This window comes from Grammomys surdaster, unplaced genomic scaffold (assembly GCF_004785775.1).
Source record: "Grammomys surdaster isolate TR1022 unplaced genomic scaffold, NIH_TR_1.0 100, whole genome shotgun sequence".
Classification (NCBI taxonomy): domain Eukaryota; kingdom Metazoa; phylum Chordata; class Mammalia; order Rodentia; family Muridae; genus Grammomys; species Grammomys surdaster.
This window is the reverse complement of record NW_021604579.1, coordinates 8,183,943-8,201,913: the sequence shown is the minus strand read 5'-3', so window position 1 is coordinate 8,201,913 and position 17,971 is coordinate 8,183,943. Positions and strand designations below refer to the sequence as shown.

Here is a 17,971-nt window from a genome sequence, read left to right as displayed (position 1 = left end):
GAAATGTGTTTCTTGGCAGGAATATGACATTGGCCAAGGACAAGGAAGTAGGCTTCAGGCAGGAATCTGACATTAGGTTAGAACATAGAAGTAATTTCAGACAGGAATATAAATTTTATGCTAGAACAAGGAAATAGGCTTTAGATTTGAAAATGCCTTTGGGTTAGGACATGGAAGTAGGCTCAGATACTTTGGTCATCCTGATAAGCCCTTAGAAACAGTGATCAAAGGAGTGTTCAATAATTGGGTATAATGCCTTGCTTTTTCTTTGACTATTTGTGTTTATTGTATTGCTTGTTCCTTGACTATTTGCATCTGTTGTATTGCTAGACCCTCAACCTAGAACTAACCTTAATACATGTATATAATCAAAATGGTATAAAAGCATAAAGGAAGAGAGGGGATGGGATGGGGGTTCTAGGAAGGGGAAATGGGGAAAAGGTATGACATGTGTGTTGTAAATAAATAAAATATCCGATAAACATAAATAAAAAAAGAAAAAAGAAAAATAAAGTTTACATGAACACTGGGGGAAAAAAGAAATGGAAGAAGTGGTGTCCCTATTCCCTCTGGAAGAATACCAACAGAGTCAACTAAACTGGAGCCTTGTGGACTCCCAGAGACTGAATCACCAACCACAGAGCATATAGGGGTAAGACCTAAGTCCATGCACATTTGTAGCAGAAGTGCTGCTTGGTCTTCATGCAGGTTTCCCAAAAACAAGCTGGAAACAAACCAGATGTCCCTCAACAGAGGAATAGATACAGAAAATGTGGTACATTTACACAATGGAATACTACTCAGCTATTAAAAACAATGACTTCATGAAATTTGCAGGCAAATGGATGGAACTTGAAAACAATCATCCTGAGTGAGGTAACTCAGTCATAAAAGAACACACATGGTATGCATGTGTGAATATTAGCCCGAAAGCTCAGAATACCCAAGATATAATTAACAGACCATATGAAGCTCAAAAAGAAGGAAGACCAAAGTGTGGATGCTTCAGTGTTTCTTAGAAGGGGGGACAAACTACTCACAGAAGGAAATATGGAGACAAAATGTGTAGCAGACACTGAAGGAAAGGCCATCCAGAGACTGTCCCACCTAAGGATCCATCCCATATACACTCTCTAAAGCCCAGAAGCTATTGCAGATACAGGGAAGTGCTGCTGATTGGAAGGTGATATGGCTGTCTCCTGAGAGGCTCTGTCAGAGCCTGACAAGTACAGATGCTCTCAGCCAACCTTTGGACTGAGCTCAGGCATCCCTGATGGAGGAGTTAGAGAAGGGACTGAAGGAGCTGAGGGGGTTTTCAGCCCTGTGGTGGTAGCAACAGTGTCAGCCAGCTAGACTCCCTGGAGTTTCCGAGATGTGGGTCACCAACCAAAGAGTACACATGGCAGGACTCATGGCTCTGACTGTGTATGTGGCAGAGGATGGCCTTGTTGGACATCAGTTGGAGGAGCGGCCCTTGGTCATGTGGAGGTTTGATGCCCCAGCGTAGGGGAATGCCAGGGTGGAAAGGCAGAAGTGGGTGGGTGGGTGGGGGAGCACTCTCTTAGAGGCAGGGGAATGGGGGTGGAATAGTTCCGTAGGGGAGACATGGAAAATGGATAACACTTGAAATGTAAATAAAGAAAATATCCAATAAAAGGAAAACAAAACAAACAACAACAACAAAAACTGGAATAGGGACTGTCCCTGACTCTGTTGTCTGCCATGGATACTGTTCGCCCAACTGGGCTGCCTTATCTGGTCTCACTGGGAGAGAATGTGCCTAGTCCTGCAGTGACTTGATACACCAGGGTGGGCTGGTATCCAAGTGTCTATCTTGTCTCATAGAAAAAGAAGATGGGAGGTGGGAGAAGAGACTATGGTAGGGGGGGAATTGGGAGTAGAACAGGGCTGCAATCCTGATGCAAAGTGAATATATGTCTAAGTTAATGGAAAAATAAAATAAAGCAGCATAAATCTCTCAAACAATTTTTAAATAAAGGAATGAGAAGTAGTAGTAGCTGACTCTTTTATTGTTCCCAAATTTAATAAAACTCTTTTAAGTTCTTTATGATTAATTATGAACTATAATTTCATTTTTAAACATTTGTCTTTAGATAGAAAACGTTTATTAGATTAAGAACTTTCTTTTTAATTTTTAAAAGTTTTTTAGTTATTTTAGTCATTTATATTTCAAATGATATTCCCCTTCTTGATTATCCCTCCATGACTCCCCTATCCCATTTCCCTTTTCCCACTTAATCAATTTTCTAGAGTAATTGTAATTCAAGAGCACTATATTTTATCAAATGCTATTATTTTCTATTTGGGTAAATTTTTTTCTATATGATTCATTTAAGAATTTTAGGAATTTAAGGATTCCTAGAATAGTTCAAATTCATGATGATTTATCTCCACCTCCTCCAGTGGATTGAAGTCACCAAGTTGCTATATTGTGAAAGAGAGCAACTTACCTCACCCCCTTTTTTGCAAAGGCCTTTCAGATTTCATTTTCAAGGTTATGTGGCTGTACAGCAGAGATTGGAAGGTGTTTTCTCACTTTCAAGTATCTACAGGGTTCTGTGCAGTTTTGGGGTCTTGTCTTTGTCACATTGTTGGGCAAATCTTCTGGTAAAACTCACCATACTTTGATTTCTATATGAGGATGCTGTTAATATGATCAATTGCATTTATATATTTAATAGAACTATGTTGATTTGGTATATCTTCTGTCAGCTTTAGAAACAAAACGTTTTTGTATTAATAGGTATTTCCTTTTCCTTCTAATTATGGAAATTGTTATAGTATTTTTATTTTAATAATTTTTATCACAATTTGTGTGTGTGTGTGTCTGTGTGTGTGTGTGTGTGTGTGTGTGTGTAACTTGTAGGAATTGGCTCTGAAGATCCATCTTGCATCTCATATTTCACTGCAGGTGTCCTTAGCACTGATCCATTTCCCTGGGCAAACTTTTAATTTTTTTTGTGTGTAATTTCCTAGTCTTGTGACTTTTACTAATATCTATTTTTAATTTTGATGTATCTTTTTATTCCTGATATATGTTATATCATGTTATTATATTATTTTTATCTGTGAGGGGTTTTACTACTATATAATATTTAGAAATAGGTAATATTTAGGAAATTTCAACCATGGCTTGTCACTGAGACTTGGTTATACTTGTTCTTCCTCAATAAGTTCATGCCTGGTTTTGCTTCAAGATTGTAAGAGCCTCACACAGTGAATTGAATAGATTTCTACCTTTTTAATTTTCTTTCATCTTACAAACCATTAACATAATTTTTAAATTCAAATACTACTATAACTGTTTTCCCCCAAACATGCTGTCACTTTTGGTTCCTGCTTTCTAAAGCAAAGATCTGCAAATTGCTTCTTTGAAGAATAATAGAGTAAATGATTTATACTTTGAGAGCTATTAGCTTTCTGCTGCCAATGTTGTGAAAGCCGCATAACCAACACTCATTAATGAGCATGGCTTTAACTACAAAAAGGCTGCGGTCAGGAGAAGGCCCCTTTGCCAACAGAAAAAAAAAAGATTTATTTGACTGTTTTCTGTATCATCTGTATGTTTCTAAATAAACATCTCTGGTCTACAATTTGCTATATATTTCTCTTTATTTTGTATAAGGCTTATTGATCATTTTGCTACAGATAATTTTATTTTTTTAATATTTCTGCTACTAGATTATTATCTCTTATGTTCTCAATATATATTTTTTGCAACTGACCCCTTACCTTCTAATACATAATTCTATTTCTGTTACATTAGCTTTCTGTATACCTAGTACAAGTCGACTGTTTCTTTGAGTTCTTATAAGTTTTCCTGCCTCGGTTTCAGCTTTTATTGAGTATCTTTTATTTCTGCATGTCCTATACAGCTAGGGTTCAGGAAGCCTGGCTAGGAGCATTGAGAGAATAAAGGAAAGACATACAGACACGCATACAACAACGTTGAGATTATGTTGGATTCTCTAACACATACCAGTGCAACCTAGATCTTCAGTGTGTTTATTGGTTATAGCACAGGCAGAGGGGTTAGCTAGTCTCCTAGAAGTTCTCTGCAGGACAGTAGTCTCAGGCTGCAAATGTCTAGAAGGAGGAAACTGTAGCTGCTAGCCTTTACACACTGACAAATGATTCATAAACACTCATACCCAGACTCCCATGGAAAGTTTTGTTATCCCTGTTTTACCTGGCCTGTGTGGTTAATGTTTTGTCAATTTACCATGGGACAATTGGTGTAAAAGTCTCTATTAGGCCATGCTTATCTCAAAATACACATTTCCTCAGGATTTCATTCACTAAGGACTTTCTCTTCCCCCTATATTTTGCTATTAGCAAGCTGGCACTTTATTGGAGTTGTGTTCTAAATCTGTATTTGGAATTATTTTCCTTTTGGGAATTGGTGATTCCAGAGATGAATCTTCTAATCTTCTGTTTGGAGCTTTATGTCTGACATTACCCAGCACCTGCCCTTTGCTGTACTTGTCATCTCTGAATCCAGATCTCTCTCTGTGCTTCAGCACTTTCAGTCCTCTAAATTCAGCTATGTGGGAGTAAGGGTAAGTCTTGGGACTGAGGTGAGATGGAGAATTGGGGATTTGATTTCTCTTAGTAATACTTTTGGCCACACCCTGTATAGAATGTCTGTCTTCAGAGGTACCAGGTGTTTTTAGTGTTTTGCCTTCCAACAATTCTATGGTAGTCAGTATGTCTTTGTTTCTTTATAACCTGTCTATGGACTGCTCTTGCTGTGTGTCACAAACTTTGTTTTTTAATAATTTATTTTTTCTCAAATCATAATTCATTCACACAGGGGTTATAGAAACAGAAAGGCAGGATGTGGGGAAGGGAATGACATTGGAGTGTGGGTGTTCAGGGGGAATACAGATATCTTCAGAACCGGGTATCGGCTGGGTGAAGGTTCAGGGGACAGGTCACTATGACTCTGCCTATGACTCGCTTGTCCTTATCTAAGCTGGTATTGTCTGCCAAGGCTACCTATTTACAAGGTCTGTGACTACTCAGGCTTGTAAATTTCCACAAAAGCTGCCTGTTGACATTAGCTTATAGCCATCTGTTTCAATGTTTTTCCACAGAGACTCAAGACTTGGTGCTAGTATACATGTATGACAGGCCTATTGCTAATTTTAGGCCTATGGCTGATTTTAGGCCTTCAGTGTGTAAGCAAGGCTGTCCCTGACATCTCCCTTCCCTAAGTATAGAAGGGCTGTGGCAACTCTAAACTTACAAAGGCGGGGATAGAGGCCTGACCTCCAGTATTTGAAGGGGACCTTGTAATGGCTCCGGTCCCCCCTGTCGTTGTCCAGTGAGGCATGAGGGCCATACCCATCCCGATGTCTTTTTCCTGGAGAGGGGATACTTTTGACATCAACCCCTATGCAGTCAGGCTTGTCCCTCAGGGAACCCAGAGAGATATTTTTATCTTTTATTTATATTCCCTTGCAGTGCTTAGCCTCGCAGCCTAAGCAAGAATTCAGATCGCCTGTCAGAGGGGGTTCTGGGTGGCCCCTCTCTGCTTGGTCTAGGGGCAGAAGTCCCCCCATTTAGGTTGGGTGGAGATGAGTTTTGGAAACACCCTGTATAAAGTAACAACCTCATCTTGAGTCTCGTGGTCCTCCGTAGCTAACTTTTGATAATGTATCTGAGTAGGTTTTGCTACCAAATTATTTATCTGTTGTATCACAGAGTTAGTCCACCTATTTGAGGGCCAGGGACCAGCAAAAAGAACTCAAATAATGGTCCCAAGATGGGAGGAAATAGGGTTGACAACCTTGGAGAGGCTGAAAACCAATTCTTGTACCAGCATTCATCTGCCCCTTTCTCTCTCTGATTTTTCTTAGGGCCTTCACTACCTATTTCATGCTCTCTTTAACCCTTCTTGTCTTGTCTATGTAAAGGCAACCTTCTTCTTTAAGGGTTGTACACAGTCAAGAGCTGTACAGAGCCTTTTCTATTGTAATAGAGTAAATCAAGTCCAATAAGGATCTTTGCGATTTTAGGAGGTCTCTTCAGACAGCGAAACAAGGGATTTCTTCAGATTAGTGATGTCAATCTCTAGCTGTTTGATGTTCTTGTCAGTGGCCCTTCAAATGTCTGAGTAGTATAAGTTCGGAAGCCAGCATCTGGATTAGAACTTCTAATAGCAGACATCGCGGGTGATTCATTTTTACCTGGAAAGGAAAAAGAAGGGGATTCTCAGGGAGATTTCTCTTCCCTGGATGTAAATTGTTATTCATCATATATATGGTTGGGCCTGGGTTTGTGCGGGTATCTATTTTTTTCATTAATCTTTTTGGTAGCCGGTTAGCTGTGGCTTCTGTGTCACAAACTTTTATACCTAATGGTGAACTAATCATCTGAGTCTAAAAATATTCTATTTTTTGTCACTATTTTTTCTTTGACACATGAAAACTTAGAGAGTATGTTTGAACTCTTCAAAATTCAGACCATCTTGGTATCATTTTGAAATATGTTTTTTTTATTTTGCATTTCATTTGTTTATCTTTCAAACAGTTGTCTTTACTTTTTTCTTTATGTTTTCAAACATCCTGTTTTGGGTGGTCTTTTAATTCCTGGATCTGAATATTTGTGCCTTTTCCCTGTCCTGAACCCATACTCAGACATTTTTCTCTTTTATTTAACCCATGCTACTTTATAGTGTCTCTTTTTAGTCAACTTTTAATGAGATGCATTTACAGCTTTATTTCTTTACACTTTATATCTTGTTAATATTTTATAACTTGTTCTGTATTCTTAATTCTGGATTTCTTCAGCTCTTTCTTATAACTTATTAATTATTCTTGCAGTAACATCTATTATGCATTTTAACCTGAGAGATGGATATATAAATTCAACTGCAATTTTTAAGTTAGTGAGTAGGGTTTTGTTGTTGATGATGGTTTTCTCTTCTACTTAAAAATCTTATTGAAATACATAAAAATACTTTGTAGTTTACCAGAGTTGTATAATCTAAAATTCTTTGTGGTCTTCTTAGTCAACTATTTTTTTTTTCTGGCTGATTATTCCTCTTAGTGTTCATTGTTTTCTCTGTCATTACCTATGTATCTCTGGTACTGTCCTTTTGAGCCTAAGATGAACCAGAACATGAAAGCAAGGAGAAACCATATTAGAAGAAACTGGCCACTTCCTAGCTTAAAAGAAATAGAGAGTTGTAGAAGGGCCAGAGAATATAGACATCTTTACTTGGATATTTTCCCCCAGTGTCCTGCTTATTCAAACTTGACTCCAGTTCTTAATTCCCACCACTTTCTCAGAATGACAGCATATTGAAATCCATTAAGGGTCTCATCCACTGATTATGTTAGAGTCTTTAGGATACAATCTCCTCCCTGACACCCACCAGCTAGCAAAGAATCCCCCAGTGCACCAGCCTTTGGGGAACAGTTGATTTTCAGACTACAACAATGAGAGATAACAAGTAGCTTTTGTCTTATAAATTTCATTAATTTCAAGCAAATAAGAAATTGTTCAAATGTCATAAACTCTGGGGATGGAGTGTAAGGGTCTGTAGGTAGGTCTCAAAACTTTTGCAGGTAATTCTAACTTACAAGATAGAATAATATGAATGAAATGACTAACTGGGAATTTAGTGTATAATGAGTATATAGCGAGATCATTACCTAATGCTTTTTTTAAAAAAAATAAAAGATTTCTCATTCTTATTATTTTATTCTTATCACCAATTGCTGGCTTGTTGAATGTGTCGGTAGCATTTTCTGGCCAATGCATGGAATGAGAATATTAGAGAGTATAGAATCTTGCAGCAGACATATGAGCCTTTACAGTAAAAGCCATCTGAAACTTCAGTCCCAATTCTACCATTTACAGGACTGGAGATTTTTTTCATGGGATAAAGGCAAAAAAATGGCTATTATTAGTTTAATTTTCAGACTGTTTTGAATTGAGTTGAAATGTACAACTTTTTTTCAAGAGTGTACTAGTGAAGTAATATAAAACATTTAAAATACTTGAGAAAATTTTTAGTCACATGTTAGTTAATGTAATAAAGTGTTAGTCATTCATAAACATTCTACTTACTTTCAACCTTTTAATTTCAGCTTTATGTGTTTCTGTCATTTGTTTATTAGTTTTCTCCCTTTATTGATGATCTAGCTCCGCATATATACAATACATATTCCATGTTCACTGGAAATGGATTTGACACTCAAAATCTCAAAAGAAAAGAGGGGATTATGCCTTATGCAGTTTGAGGGCCATTTGTCCTCTTTATATTGATTTTCTTAAATCAGATAGTAGCCAAGACCTTGGGAAAAGTAATTGAACTGACAACCAGCAGGTCTAAGTTATTAATAATGGAGCAGCCTTGAACATTCTTGATGACTTAATGTAACTACAGAATGGAGGTCTGAAATGTCTGGAGTTGGAGGTCAAAGACTGGGTCCCTGAAGAGAAACAAAAACACAAGTTATTCCTAAGAACTCATTTCATAGAATAAAGCCATTTATGATAGTTCCAAATACAAAGAGAGTGATCTCCATTTTTTAATAAAAATTTTTGAAAGTTTAAAATTTGTTGTCACATTTCATTTCTTACTTATTTAAAAAAATACTGTGTAGCTATATTATCTTAGAACCCTAATAAACAACTCCTCAAAGGTAAAAATCATTTCTGTCTTATCTGTTTTATCCCCTGGATTCAAATATAAGTCCTATCTATGAGTTGTGTAACTTTGAGCAAGTTTAGTAGACTCTCAGAGATTCAGTTCCCATATCTTTAAAATGGAGAAATAATTGTTTTAATTATAGTTATGAAAGAATATATAAGATCTTTTATGTAAAATTTATATTACAACTGACATGTAAATAATTGTTGATTTTTTTTAATGTTTTATCTTTCCACCATAAGTGTAGAGAAAGGCTAGACAATGATAATCTCTCAGAACATTTTTCTTTCCTTCTTCTATTCTACTTGCATAAACCCTAGTCTTCAGGTATCATGGAATATTTCAGTGGTACCAGATGCATTTCAATCCATTTCATCTTTTGATCATAATCTCTTGTGTCTCCTTATGAAAATGTGTTAATTAAGACAAAGATATCTAGAATACTCCACTATTTTAAGGATGAAACATCAAGAGGTGATGATTTACCCAAGCACCTATAGTTATACAATGTATGGTGAGATTAGAGTTGAACCCCACACCCTGTGCCTGAGCACAGAAAGGTGTCTCTAAGTCTAGTCAAAGAGTTTCCAAGTAGTTGGAGGATATTTTTGTTGTAATTTTGTACTGAGTATCATTTGCCTCATTAACATCAAAGGTCTACCTTTACCCTAATGATAATATTGATTTTCAGAAAAATTGTTTTTCTAGAGAAGAATGGAAAAATAGTAGCTAAAGTTTATATTGAATCCTATATATCCCAGTAAGAGTCTAGACACTATACATACATTAACTTCTTTAGTTCCCATCAAAAACCCACTTAGGTAGATACAATTACTACCATTTATCAACATGGGAATCATCATTAACTCATAATACACAGTTAAAAACCATAAAGTGTTAGTGTTAGATAAAAATATCAGGCTTTCAGGGCTTCAGAACCAATTAAGTGGAAGTCAATTGTGGTAATTAATTCTAAAAGAATAAGATCTGTAAGCAGACAGGCTTGCCCAGCACAAACAAGTTACAATTCGTGATCGCTGTGGCACTGTGGGGTGGTAGTCTGTGCGGCTTCTTTAACCTCACTTATGATTCTCTCTCTTAATTATCAAAAAATGGTAATTTGCATAGCAAGAGCTTCTGATAAACTTTGGTTTCTTTTACAGAGGGTCATTTTTAACATCGTTAACTTCAGTAAAACCAAGAGTCTTTACAGAGATGGGATGGCACCAATGGTGAAATCTACAAGCAGACCAAAATGGTAAGTGACCCACGTGGTGTGATCCATTTCTGAGTAGAAAATTTGACTCATTGCTTAAGATTACTTTTTGCATAGTTGGGGCATGGCTTCATTATACCTGAGGATTAAGAATCAGAGGAGTTTCTAGGTGACTATTATCTGGGCTTTATGTACTGTGCTTTCAGAATATTGGCAACTTGGTAGCATGCTTGGTAGAAACAAACTTTTGTTATGGGAGTAGTTATAGTATGATGTGTGGTAAAATTCTTGTCTTATTTTAATTTATCATGTATCATTGGAAATAACTTAAAATTGAACCTCCACTCACTCCTTTTCCTTTGGTCTACTTTAGATATAGACAATGTGTAGGAAGACATTGGAAAGTATAGTTTAGCCCAATCCATAATCTGTGGGCCACATGCATCCTAGAATAGCAGTGAATGCAGCCAAGCACATTCATAGAGGACAGTGTCATGTCACAAAAGTGGTTGGACACTCTGAATATATTTCTGTTCGTTTCTTCTTTTCTTCATTCCTTCCTTCTAGTGTGTGTGTGTGTGTGTGTGTGTGTGTGTGTGTGTGTGTGTGTTATTCTCTACAGACACTGTATTTGTAGGGATGTTAAGAGTTTTAGTTGTCCCTTTACCAGATGAGGAGGAGGGGAATTAAATATGATTGCCTACTAATTGTAATGATGATGAGACCAACAGTAGTAATAATAACTACACTAATTATTGAGACCTCATTCTTTTGCAAACAATTTCTTTTTATAGTTAACATTTTCATACTTTGTAAGAAATATCCTTAAATATAGCAAATACCTGGAAAAGTTGATTGGAAAAGTTGAAGCTAGAGAAAATGAAGTATTCTCAAAGTCATAAAAGCCAAAAGGAGGACCTAGTTATTTATATATTGCCTCCTAGGGCCTTGAAACTGCTTCATCCTTTCTTCTGTCTATTCATTTATTCATTAAACCAACATTTGTTGAGACTGACAAAATGAGATTTTAAAAGACAGAAACCAAGTATTAGTCCTCAGTCACATAGTAGGTGTTAATCAAATGTTTTTGTGAATGAACTGAATTTCTTATGAGAATTTATATGTAATGCACCTGGCACTTGCTAAATGCTCAACAAATGTCATCTATTATTAATAACATGTTAAATGCTATACAAATGCAGGGGATTGTTAATATTATTCTAGCTTTGATTCTTGTTCGAATTTTAGTGACTAGTGAGATGGCAGACTCCAAATGTCTGTATTTATAGAAAACTAGCATTTCATAAATATTGAATTTTTCTTTTATCTACACATGATGCTTGGTAATTTTCTATAAATGCTAGCTTGAAAAGCTCAGGTTTATAAAAATGCAGATATTTGATAACAGTTATAAAAACTCTTTATTAAATGGTAAAAATATTTCTCTGGTCATGTTTTTTACATTAATGCATTAAATCAATTAAACAGCTGCACTTTTGATCTCTGTCAATAAAGTCTGAACAAAGGGCAAGACTTCACTGTGAGTCTCTCTATCCAACTAAAGAAAACAATAATATAGGCAGGCACTTGTGTCAGTGGATATTTCAAGTCAATAAAATGATATCATTGTTTCTGTTCATAGGAACCTTTGAAGTACAGTAAAATCATGCAGTTTTCCAAGTTCTGTGTTAAGATCTTATGCAACAACACTCATAGCTATCAACCTTTCCAAGTGTTAGCTTTGGATGTTCCCTCCCCCCCTCTTTCTGTCTCTCTTTCTCTCCCTCTCCCTTCATTCCCTCCCCCCATCTCTTTTTTCTCCTCCTACTCCTCTTCCTCCTTCTTCTCCTCTTCCTCCTCCTCCCTTTCTTTCCTCTCTCCTTCCTCTTTCCTTCTTTCCCTTTCACATTCCCAACACCTCCCCATCTCTCAAATCTTACAGCTAAAATTATTTCATTTTGGTACCTGCTCCATATCTTGTCACTTAGTTTCTCTCCTCTACTTCCCTTTCCTCTTGACAAGATTTTGAAATATTATTGAGTCCTTGCACTTGTATTATAATACCTGAAATTTAAGTTAGTGCCTATATCCAATATTGGCAGGCCTTAGCAACATCAATTAATAATATCCATTGATTGAGTTTTTTAGTATGAAATTGCCTGAAATTTTAGCAAAGGATAACTTAGCAAACCAACATGTATCTAATTCCTTATTTTATTGCCTGGAACATGAATATGAAACTTCTCACATTGTCTTAATTTCCGTTTCCCTCAATATGGATGTTTATATATTTATTTTTCAGGATTTTATTGAACATTGTAATGTTCTGTACTCTATGTTAAGTGCTAGGGTGCAGAATGAACATGAATATGCAAAGGAAACTTTCATAGAAATTTTATTAATAATCCTCATGGGTCTTAATCCCTCTAATGGTCAGTATTTTACATTGAGCATCTTTAATGTTCCCTTTCCTGTTCTTTCCCTAGGTATTCCTTCTGTCAGTTACCTAGACTGCACCCTATCTCCCAGGAGGTATTATTTCAAATTTCCCAGTGGCCATGAGCATTGACTGTCAAAACATTAGATTTCAGTTATTTCAAGAAATTTATCACAATTCAGGCTTCCAGAAAAATAGCTCAGTTTAAGCCTGGCAAATAGTTTGCATATTCCCATAGTAGAATATCTTCTACATTGCTTGCTTAATTCTACTTTTCTCAGTACTAAGACAGGAATAATAATTAACATTTTCTTGCCTGGGATTTCTCTACTTTTTGTAATAGCAAATAGATTGTGAATTTGGGGGAAATTTCTGCCTCAGGATAGATATTAAGGTTTTATGTTTATCTGGACCTTTATCCTCAGAAATAGTGAAAAATAGTATGTCTCCACTTTTCAGAGTAAAACATTCTTGATGTGTCTCATAAGGACCCATAAGTGATTGCTATACTTTTGGGTTTTAGCATGAACTTGGAAATCTACTAGTTATAGAAATCAAATGAACAAAAGACACATCTAAGAACACATTTTGCAAATATATGGCCACTCAGTGCTTTCCTGTTTTAAGGAGATAAAGTAAAATTATCTGGTAGCAAATGGCAATGGTGTAAGAAATTCTCAGACTGTTATGTGTACTATAATTAATTCTGTTATACAATAGCCCTCTTAATGACAATGGGTAGAGTCTATCTATAGCAGTAGAACTTTTTAAATCATAGTTCATCAATATTCCCTGATGGTTCCAGAAGATAGTTTACTATGTGTGAACACTACTGAAATCCTACATTTCTAAACATCTGAAATCTATATCTTTGCATATATTGAAATTGAGGGTAGGAATACTTACACAAGAAGTTAATGGTAATACCAGCCAGAAGCTCATGACCCAAGTGTATTTTTCCAATCATATTTAATGCATGGAGAAGGTAGGAAATGGGAATACAAGAAGAAGTGTTTTGTTGTATGGTCTTTTGTTGATCTGACTACCCTTTCCATTACAATAGACCAAGAAGATTGGAATGAACTTTAAAGTATACTCAGAGTATATCCACAATAAAATATTAGGTAGAAATTACAAAGACAAAAATCAGATCAGGTTGTTTGTTTGTTTGGGTTGTTTTTTGAAGAAATGTATGTTTTTAATTATTCAATACTACTCTATTATTCAGAGACAAACAGTCTGTGTGGTTAAAATAAAATTCATTGAAATTTTAAAGTTCCATCACAGATAACCACTAATAGCATCTATCCTTACAGATTCTATTTATTTGTTCTTGAAATATATGGCTCCTTCTAATTATTCTCTTCCATCTGAGCATTTACAGAACATACCTGTGAACTAGTAAATGAAATATATAGTTCAAAAACTTTCTCATGAAATTTTACAGCCACAAAAGATTGACAAAACTTTTCTTCCTTGTTATATATGTTCCCACATCTAACCTAGAGCTTCCTTGGGCCCATCAGGTTTGGGCACAGGTGCCTTGTTCCTAATTTTCAGGTGCTATTTTAAGCTATTTTATTCATAAATAAACTTCTAGACCGTTAACCTCCTACTGACAATATACAATGGCAGTTAAGGTTCTACCCTGCTTTAAGCCCTTCTCTTTAAACTTTATGTTCAAGGACTGGGAGTCTGTGGTAGAGCACTTGTCTAGTTTTCATGAGGCCATGGCTTTTCTCCTACATACTTTAAAAAAAATAGGTTTTGTGATATAAAGCCCAGTTTTGAATTAGGTTCTTATTATTTTATGAATAAAAGCAATTTCAAATTTGGTCAATTGAGGTGTGTTCATATGTGCATTAATTATGTTGACTTAGAGGACCTTGTTTCCTTGGTTTCCTACATCCCCTCTGGCTCTTACCCTGTTTCTGCCTCCTTTTCTGCATGGTTCCCTAAGCCCTAAAAGGGAGATTTGATGGATACATTCCATGTAGGGCTTAAGTGTTTCAAGGTCTCTCACTCTCATATAATGTCTGCTTGTGGGTCTATGTACTTGCTCCCTTAAGCTGTAGGCTGAAACCTCTCTGAAGATGGCTGAGTAAGGAACTGATCCATAAGAATAATAGAATGTCATTAGGAGTCATTTTATTGCTACATTTTTTATTGTTTTTAGAGCAGTAGAATTCAGTTTTACCCTGGGTCTCTGGCCAATCTAGTCTCAGATCAATCAAGCAGTGTTAAGTATAGGTTCTATCTTATGGAGTGGGCCTTATCTGATGTTGGTTAGTTACTCCCACAAGCTTTGTGACACCATTGCCTTAGTGTATCTTGCACACAGGAGCACCTTTTAGATCAATGGATTTGTGGCTGGGTTGATATTTATACTTCTCTTTTGGTAGCATGCAGAATACCTTTACCTTCCTGAACCAAAGACTCTATAACACCAGTTCACAGCCCATGGGTTATGATCTCTTTAAGGGTCAAACAACCCTTTCATAGGGGTCACCTAGGACCATTAGAAAACACAGATGTTTACATTATGGTTCATACATTAGGTTCATACTAAAATTACTGTTATGCAGTAACAATAAAATGCTTTTATGGTTGTAGAGGTCACCAGAATACAAGGAACTGTTTTAAAGGGTCACATTATTAGGGAGGTTGAAAATTACTGCTGTAAAGCTAACCTCTGTGGTCCTATGGATTGTAGCTTGATTACCATTGATTTAATAGCTTATATCCATATATAAGTGAATATATACTATATTTGTCTTTTTGGATCTGGGTTACTCACTCAAGATGATTTTCTTTAGTTTATCCATTTATCTCTCAATTTCAATTTTTTCTGTTATCTCTCCTTTTTCTTTTTTTCTTTTTAATTAATCATTTTTTTTACAATCCAGTTGTTATCCCCCTCCTGTTCTGCCCTCCCACAGGTCCTCATTTCATTCCCCCTCCCCTGTCTCCAAGAGAATGTCTCCACTGCCACACACCCTATACACCCTGCCAGGCCTCCCTGTTCCCTGGGGCCTCAGGGGTTAGGTTTTTCTCTCACTGAGGCCAGACCAGGCAGTCCTCCTCCATATATTTGTTGGGGGCCTCCGACCAGCTAGTGTATGCTGCCTGCTTGGTGGCTCAGTGTATACGAGATCTCAAAGGTCCAAGTTAGTTGAGACTGCTGGTCTTCCTATGGGGTTGCCCTCCTCAACTTCTTCCATCCTTTCCCTAATTCAACCACAGAGGTCCTCTACTTCCGTTCATTGTTTGTGTGTAAGTATCTGCTTCTGGTTTTGGTTTTGAGTTGCTAATTAGGAAAAATTAGAAGTACATAAATAATGATATGGGATTAAGGAGAAGAAACAAATGGATGTTAGTAGAGAGAACCTTATAGACTAATTGAGATACTCTGAGAAGGTGCTATTTCAGCTGGGTATCACTTGCATGGGATATGAATAAAATTAAATTGGGCTACTAAAGAAAGAAGTAACAATGGACCATGCACAGTTGTATGTTCCACAGGGAACTATCATTTATTCTGAAAGCTGAAATATAAATAGGTGGAGATATATATTAAGTAGTAAAGTGTATTTAAAGCCTAAATATGAAAGATAACATTACCTTTGATGCACAAAAACAATACGATTCAAACATGAAAGTATGAGGAGACAGCACTTGGAGAGTTATGCAGGAATTAAATTGAGACAGGCTCATGAGGCTAGCTAAGGACTTGTATTCCATTCTACTGGCCCTGAACAGAAATACAGGAAGTCAGTGGACACAAATCACAATGTGACTGTCATTTTAGAAAAATTAATCTTACTGAATAAAGAATATATTAGGGATGAACAAGATGAACAGATACTGGTAGTAGTGCACTGGCAGATTCGAGAAATGGGCTTCAGATGCCTTGGACCTAGAATTATAGCATCTGTGGAATGGGAAGATTGTTGTGTAGGTATTGGAGTTAGAATTCAACTTCTCATGATAGCACAATGAGTGTTCTTAACCACTGAACTATACTCAATCCCTACAACTATAAAACATTACTCAGTTGGTTCTAGACATTTACATTTTTTGTGTTTTAAGAAGATATAACATTGTACAGATTTCAGCTTTGTTAAATCAAGTTTTATAATTATCTCCTAAGCTAGAAACTACAGAGTTAGTGAATATAAGATCTTGCTACATACAGAAAAAAAAGTGCCATTAATTTAAATGGTAGCCATCAGCTTAGCATGAGAACAGCAATATGAAAGCATTAAGAATTTCCATTGAATGGCTGGAGGTAAAGCTCTATGGTAGAGCAGTAGAGAGCTTGCTGAGTTTGTTGAGGTTCAATTTCTGGGGTTGAAAAAAAGAGAGACAACAGAATTCTTTCTAAATGCTCTCAAAAGTCAGTTTTTTACTTTTTTTTTTAAGAGCTAGGAAATCAGTCTAGTAAAACATGTGATTTTGAGACAACACTGACCCAACCCATCCAAACAAGATGACAAGAAAATGTGTCCACTCAACCAAGGATGAATTGAAAACCTAAACTTCCACCACGTAATATACTTGATAATGGCAGAGCAAAGTGGGAAGCTATGGTTTTAATTTCTTCTCTTTAATGACAATCCCTTCCTCCTCCTTTCTCTCTGTGTACAAATGGGTAGCATATACATGTTCTTCTCATATAGGTGAACATGTATAGAGGCCAGTAAACAGCCTCATGTGTCATTCTTCAAGCACAATCTGCCTTTATTTTAGACAAGTCTCTCTCATTGATCTAGAATGTAGTGAGTAGACTAGACATTCTGTCCAGTGAGCCCCCTGTGAACTGCCTATTTCCTCCCCAGTGCTATAGAGTGACTAAAGCAATAAGCATTACCCATTCTGAGGAAAAGGAAAAGAACAGGCTGGAAAGAATATTGAACAGCTTTGGGGCTCACAGGGCTATAGTAACTATTGTAACATCCATGCCATCACACTTGTCACAGAAGGAGAGGAAAGCATGGTTTGGAAAAGAATGTTGAAATGTCTGAAATCTTCCTGAACTTGGGAAAAGACAAATAAATTTGAAAGTCCATGTAAACTCCAGACAGGAAAATGCTAGGGAAATCCCTGTGAAGAAAGGACAGAATCTAAGATTGTGAAAAGTAAGGATAGAAAAATCATGAAAACAGTGTAGTTAAGAATACCTTAGGGCTGTATGTCCAAGACCACAGTACCCACGTAAAGTGCCACAACTTTTTTTAAATGCTGAAAGCACTGTCAACCCACACCCATATATCTAGCAAGAACCTTCTACAGGAATTAAGAAGAAATCAAGATATTCAAAATGAAGCAAAACTAAGATTGTCTTTTACCATACCCCTAGACCACATGGTGCAGCTTTGTCTTCATGTAGGTCCCCAAACTATTGGAGTGGAGGCTGTCTCTGACTCAGTTGCCTGCCATTGGATTTCGTTCTCCCAACTAGACTACCTTGTTGGTATTCAGTGGGAGAGGATGCACTTAGGCCTATGGCAACTGGATGTCCTAGGGTGGGGTGGTACACAAAGGATGGTTCCTCTTCTCTGGGGAAAAGTGGAGTGGTAACAGGGGAAGGTATTTGCAAGGGTGGAATTGAGAGGTCGGCACTTGTGATGTA

At 36.6% G+C, this 17,971-nt stretch overlaps 1 protein-coding gene across 3 annotated transcripts in view; it reads left to right on the top strand.

Annotated features, from left to right (window-relative positions):
- The window catches only part of Agbl4 (ATP/GTP binding protein like 4), a 1,113,017-nt gene that overhangs the window by 432,240 nt on the left and 662,806 nt on the right, over positions 1-17,971 (top strand). For all 3 annotated transcript variants that reach the window (XM_028786938.1, XM_028786928.1, XM_028786949.1), the window contains exon 4: positions 9,850-9,944. In XM_028786938.1, the coding sequence (XP_028642771.1) occupies positions 9,850-9,944 (95 nt within the window). The remainder of the gene's footprint in view (positions 1-9,849; positions 9,945-17,971) is intronic.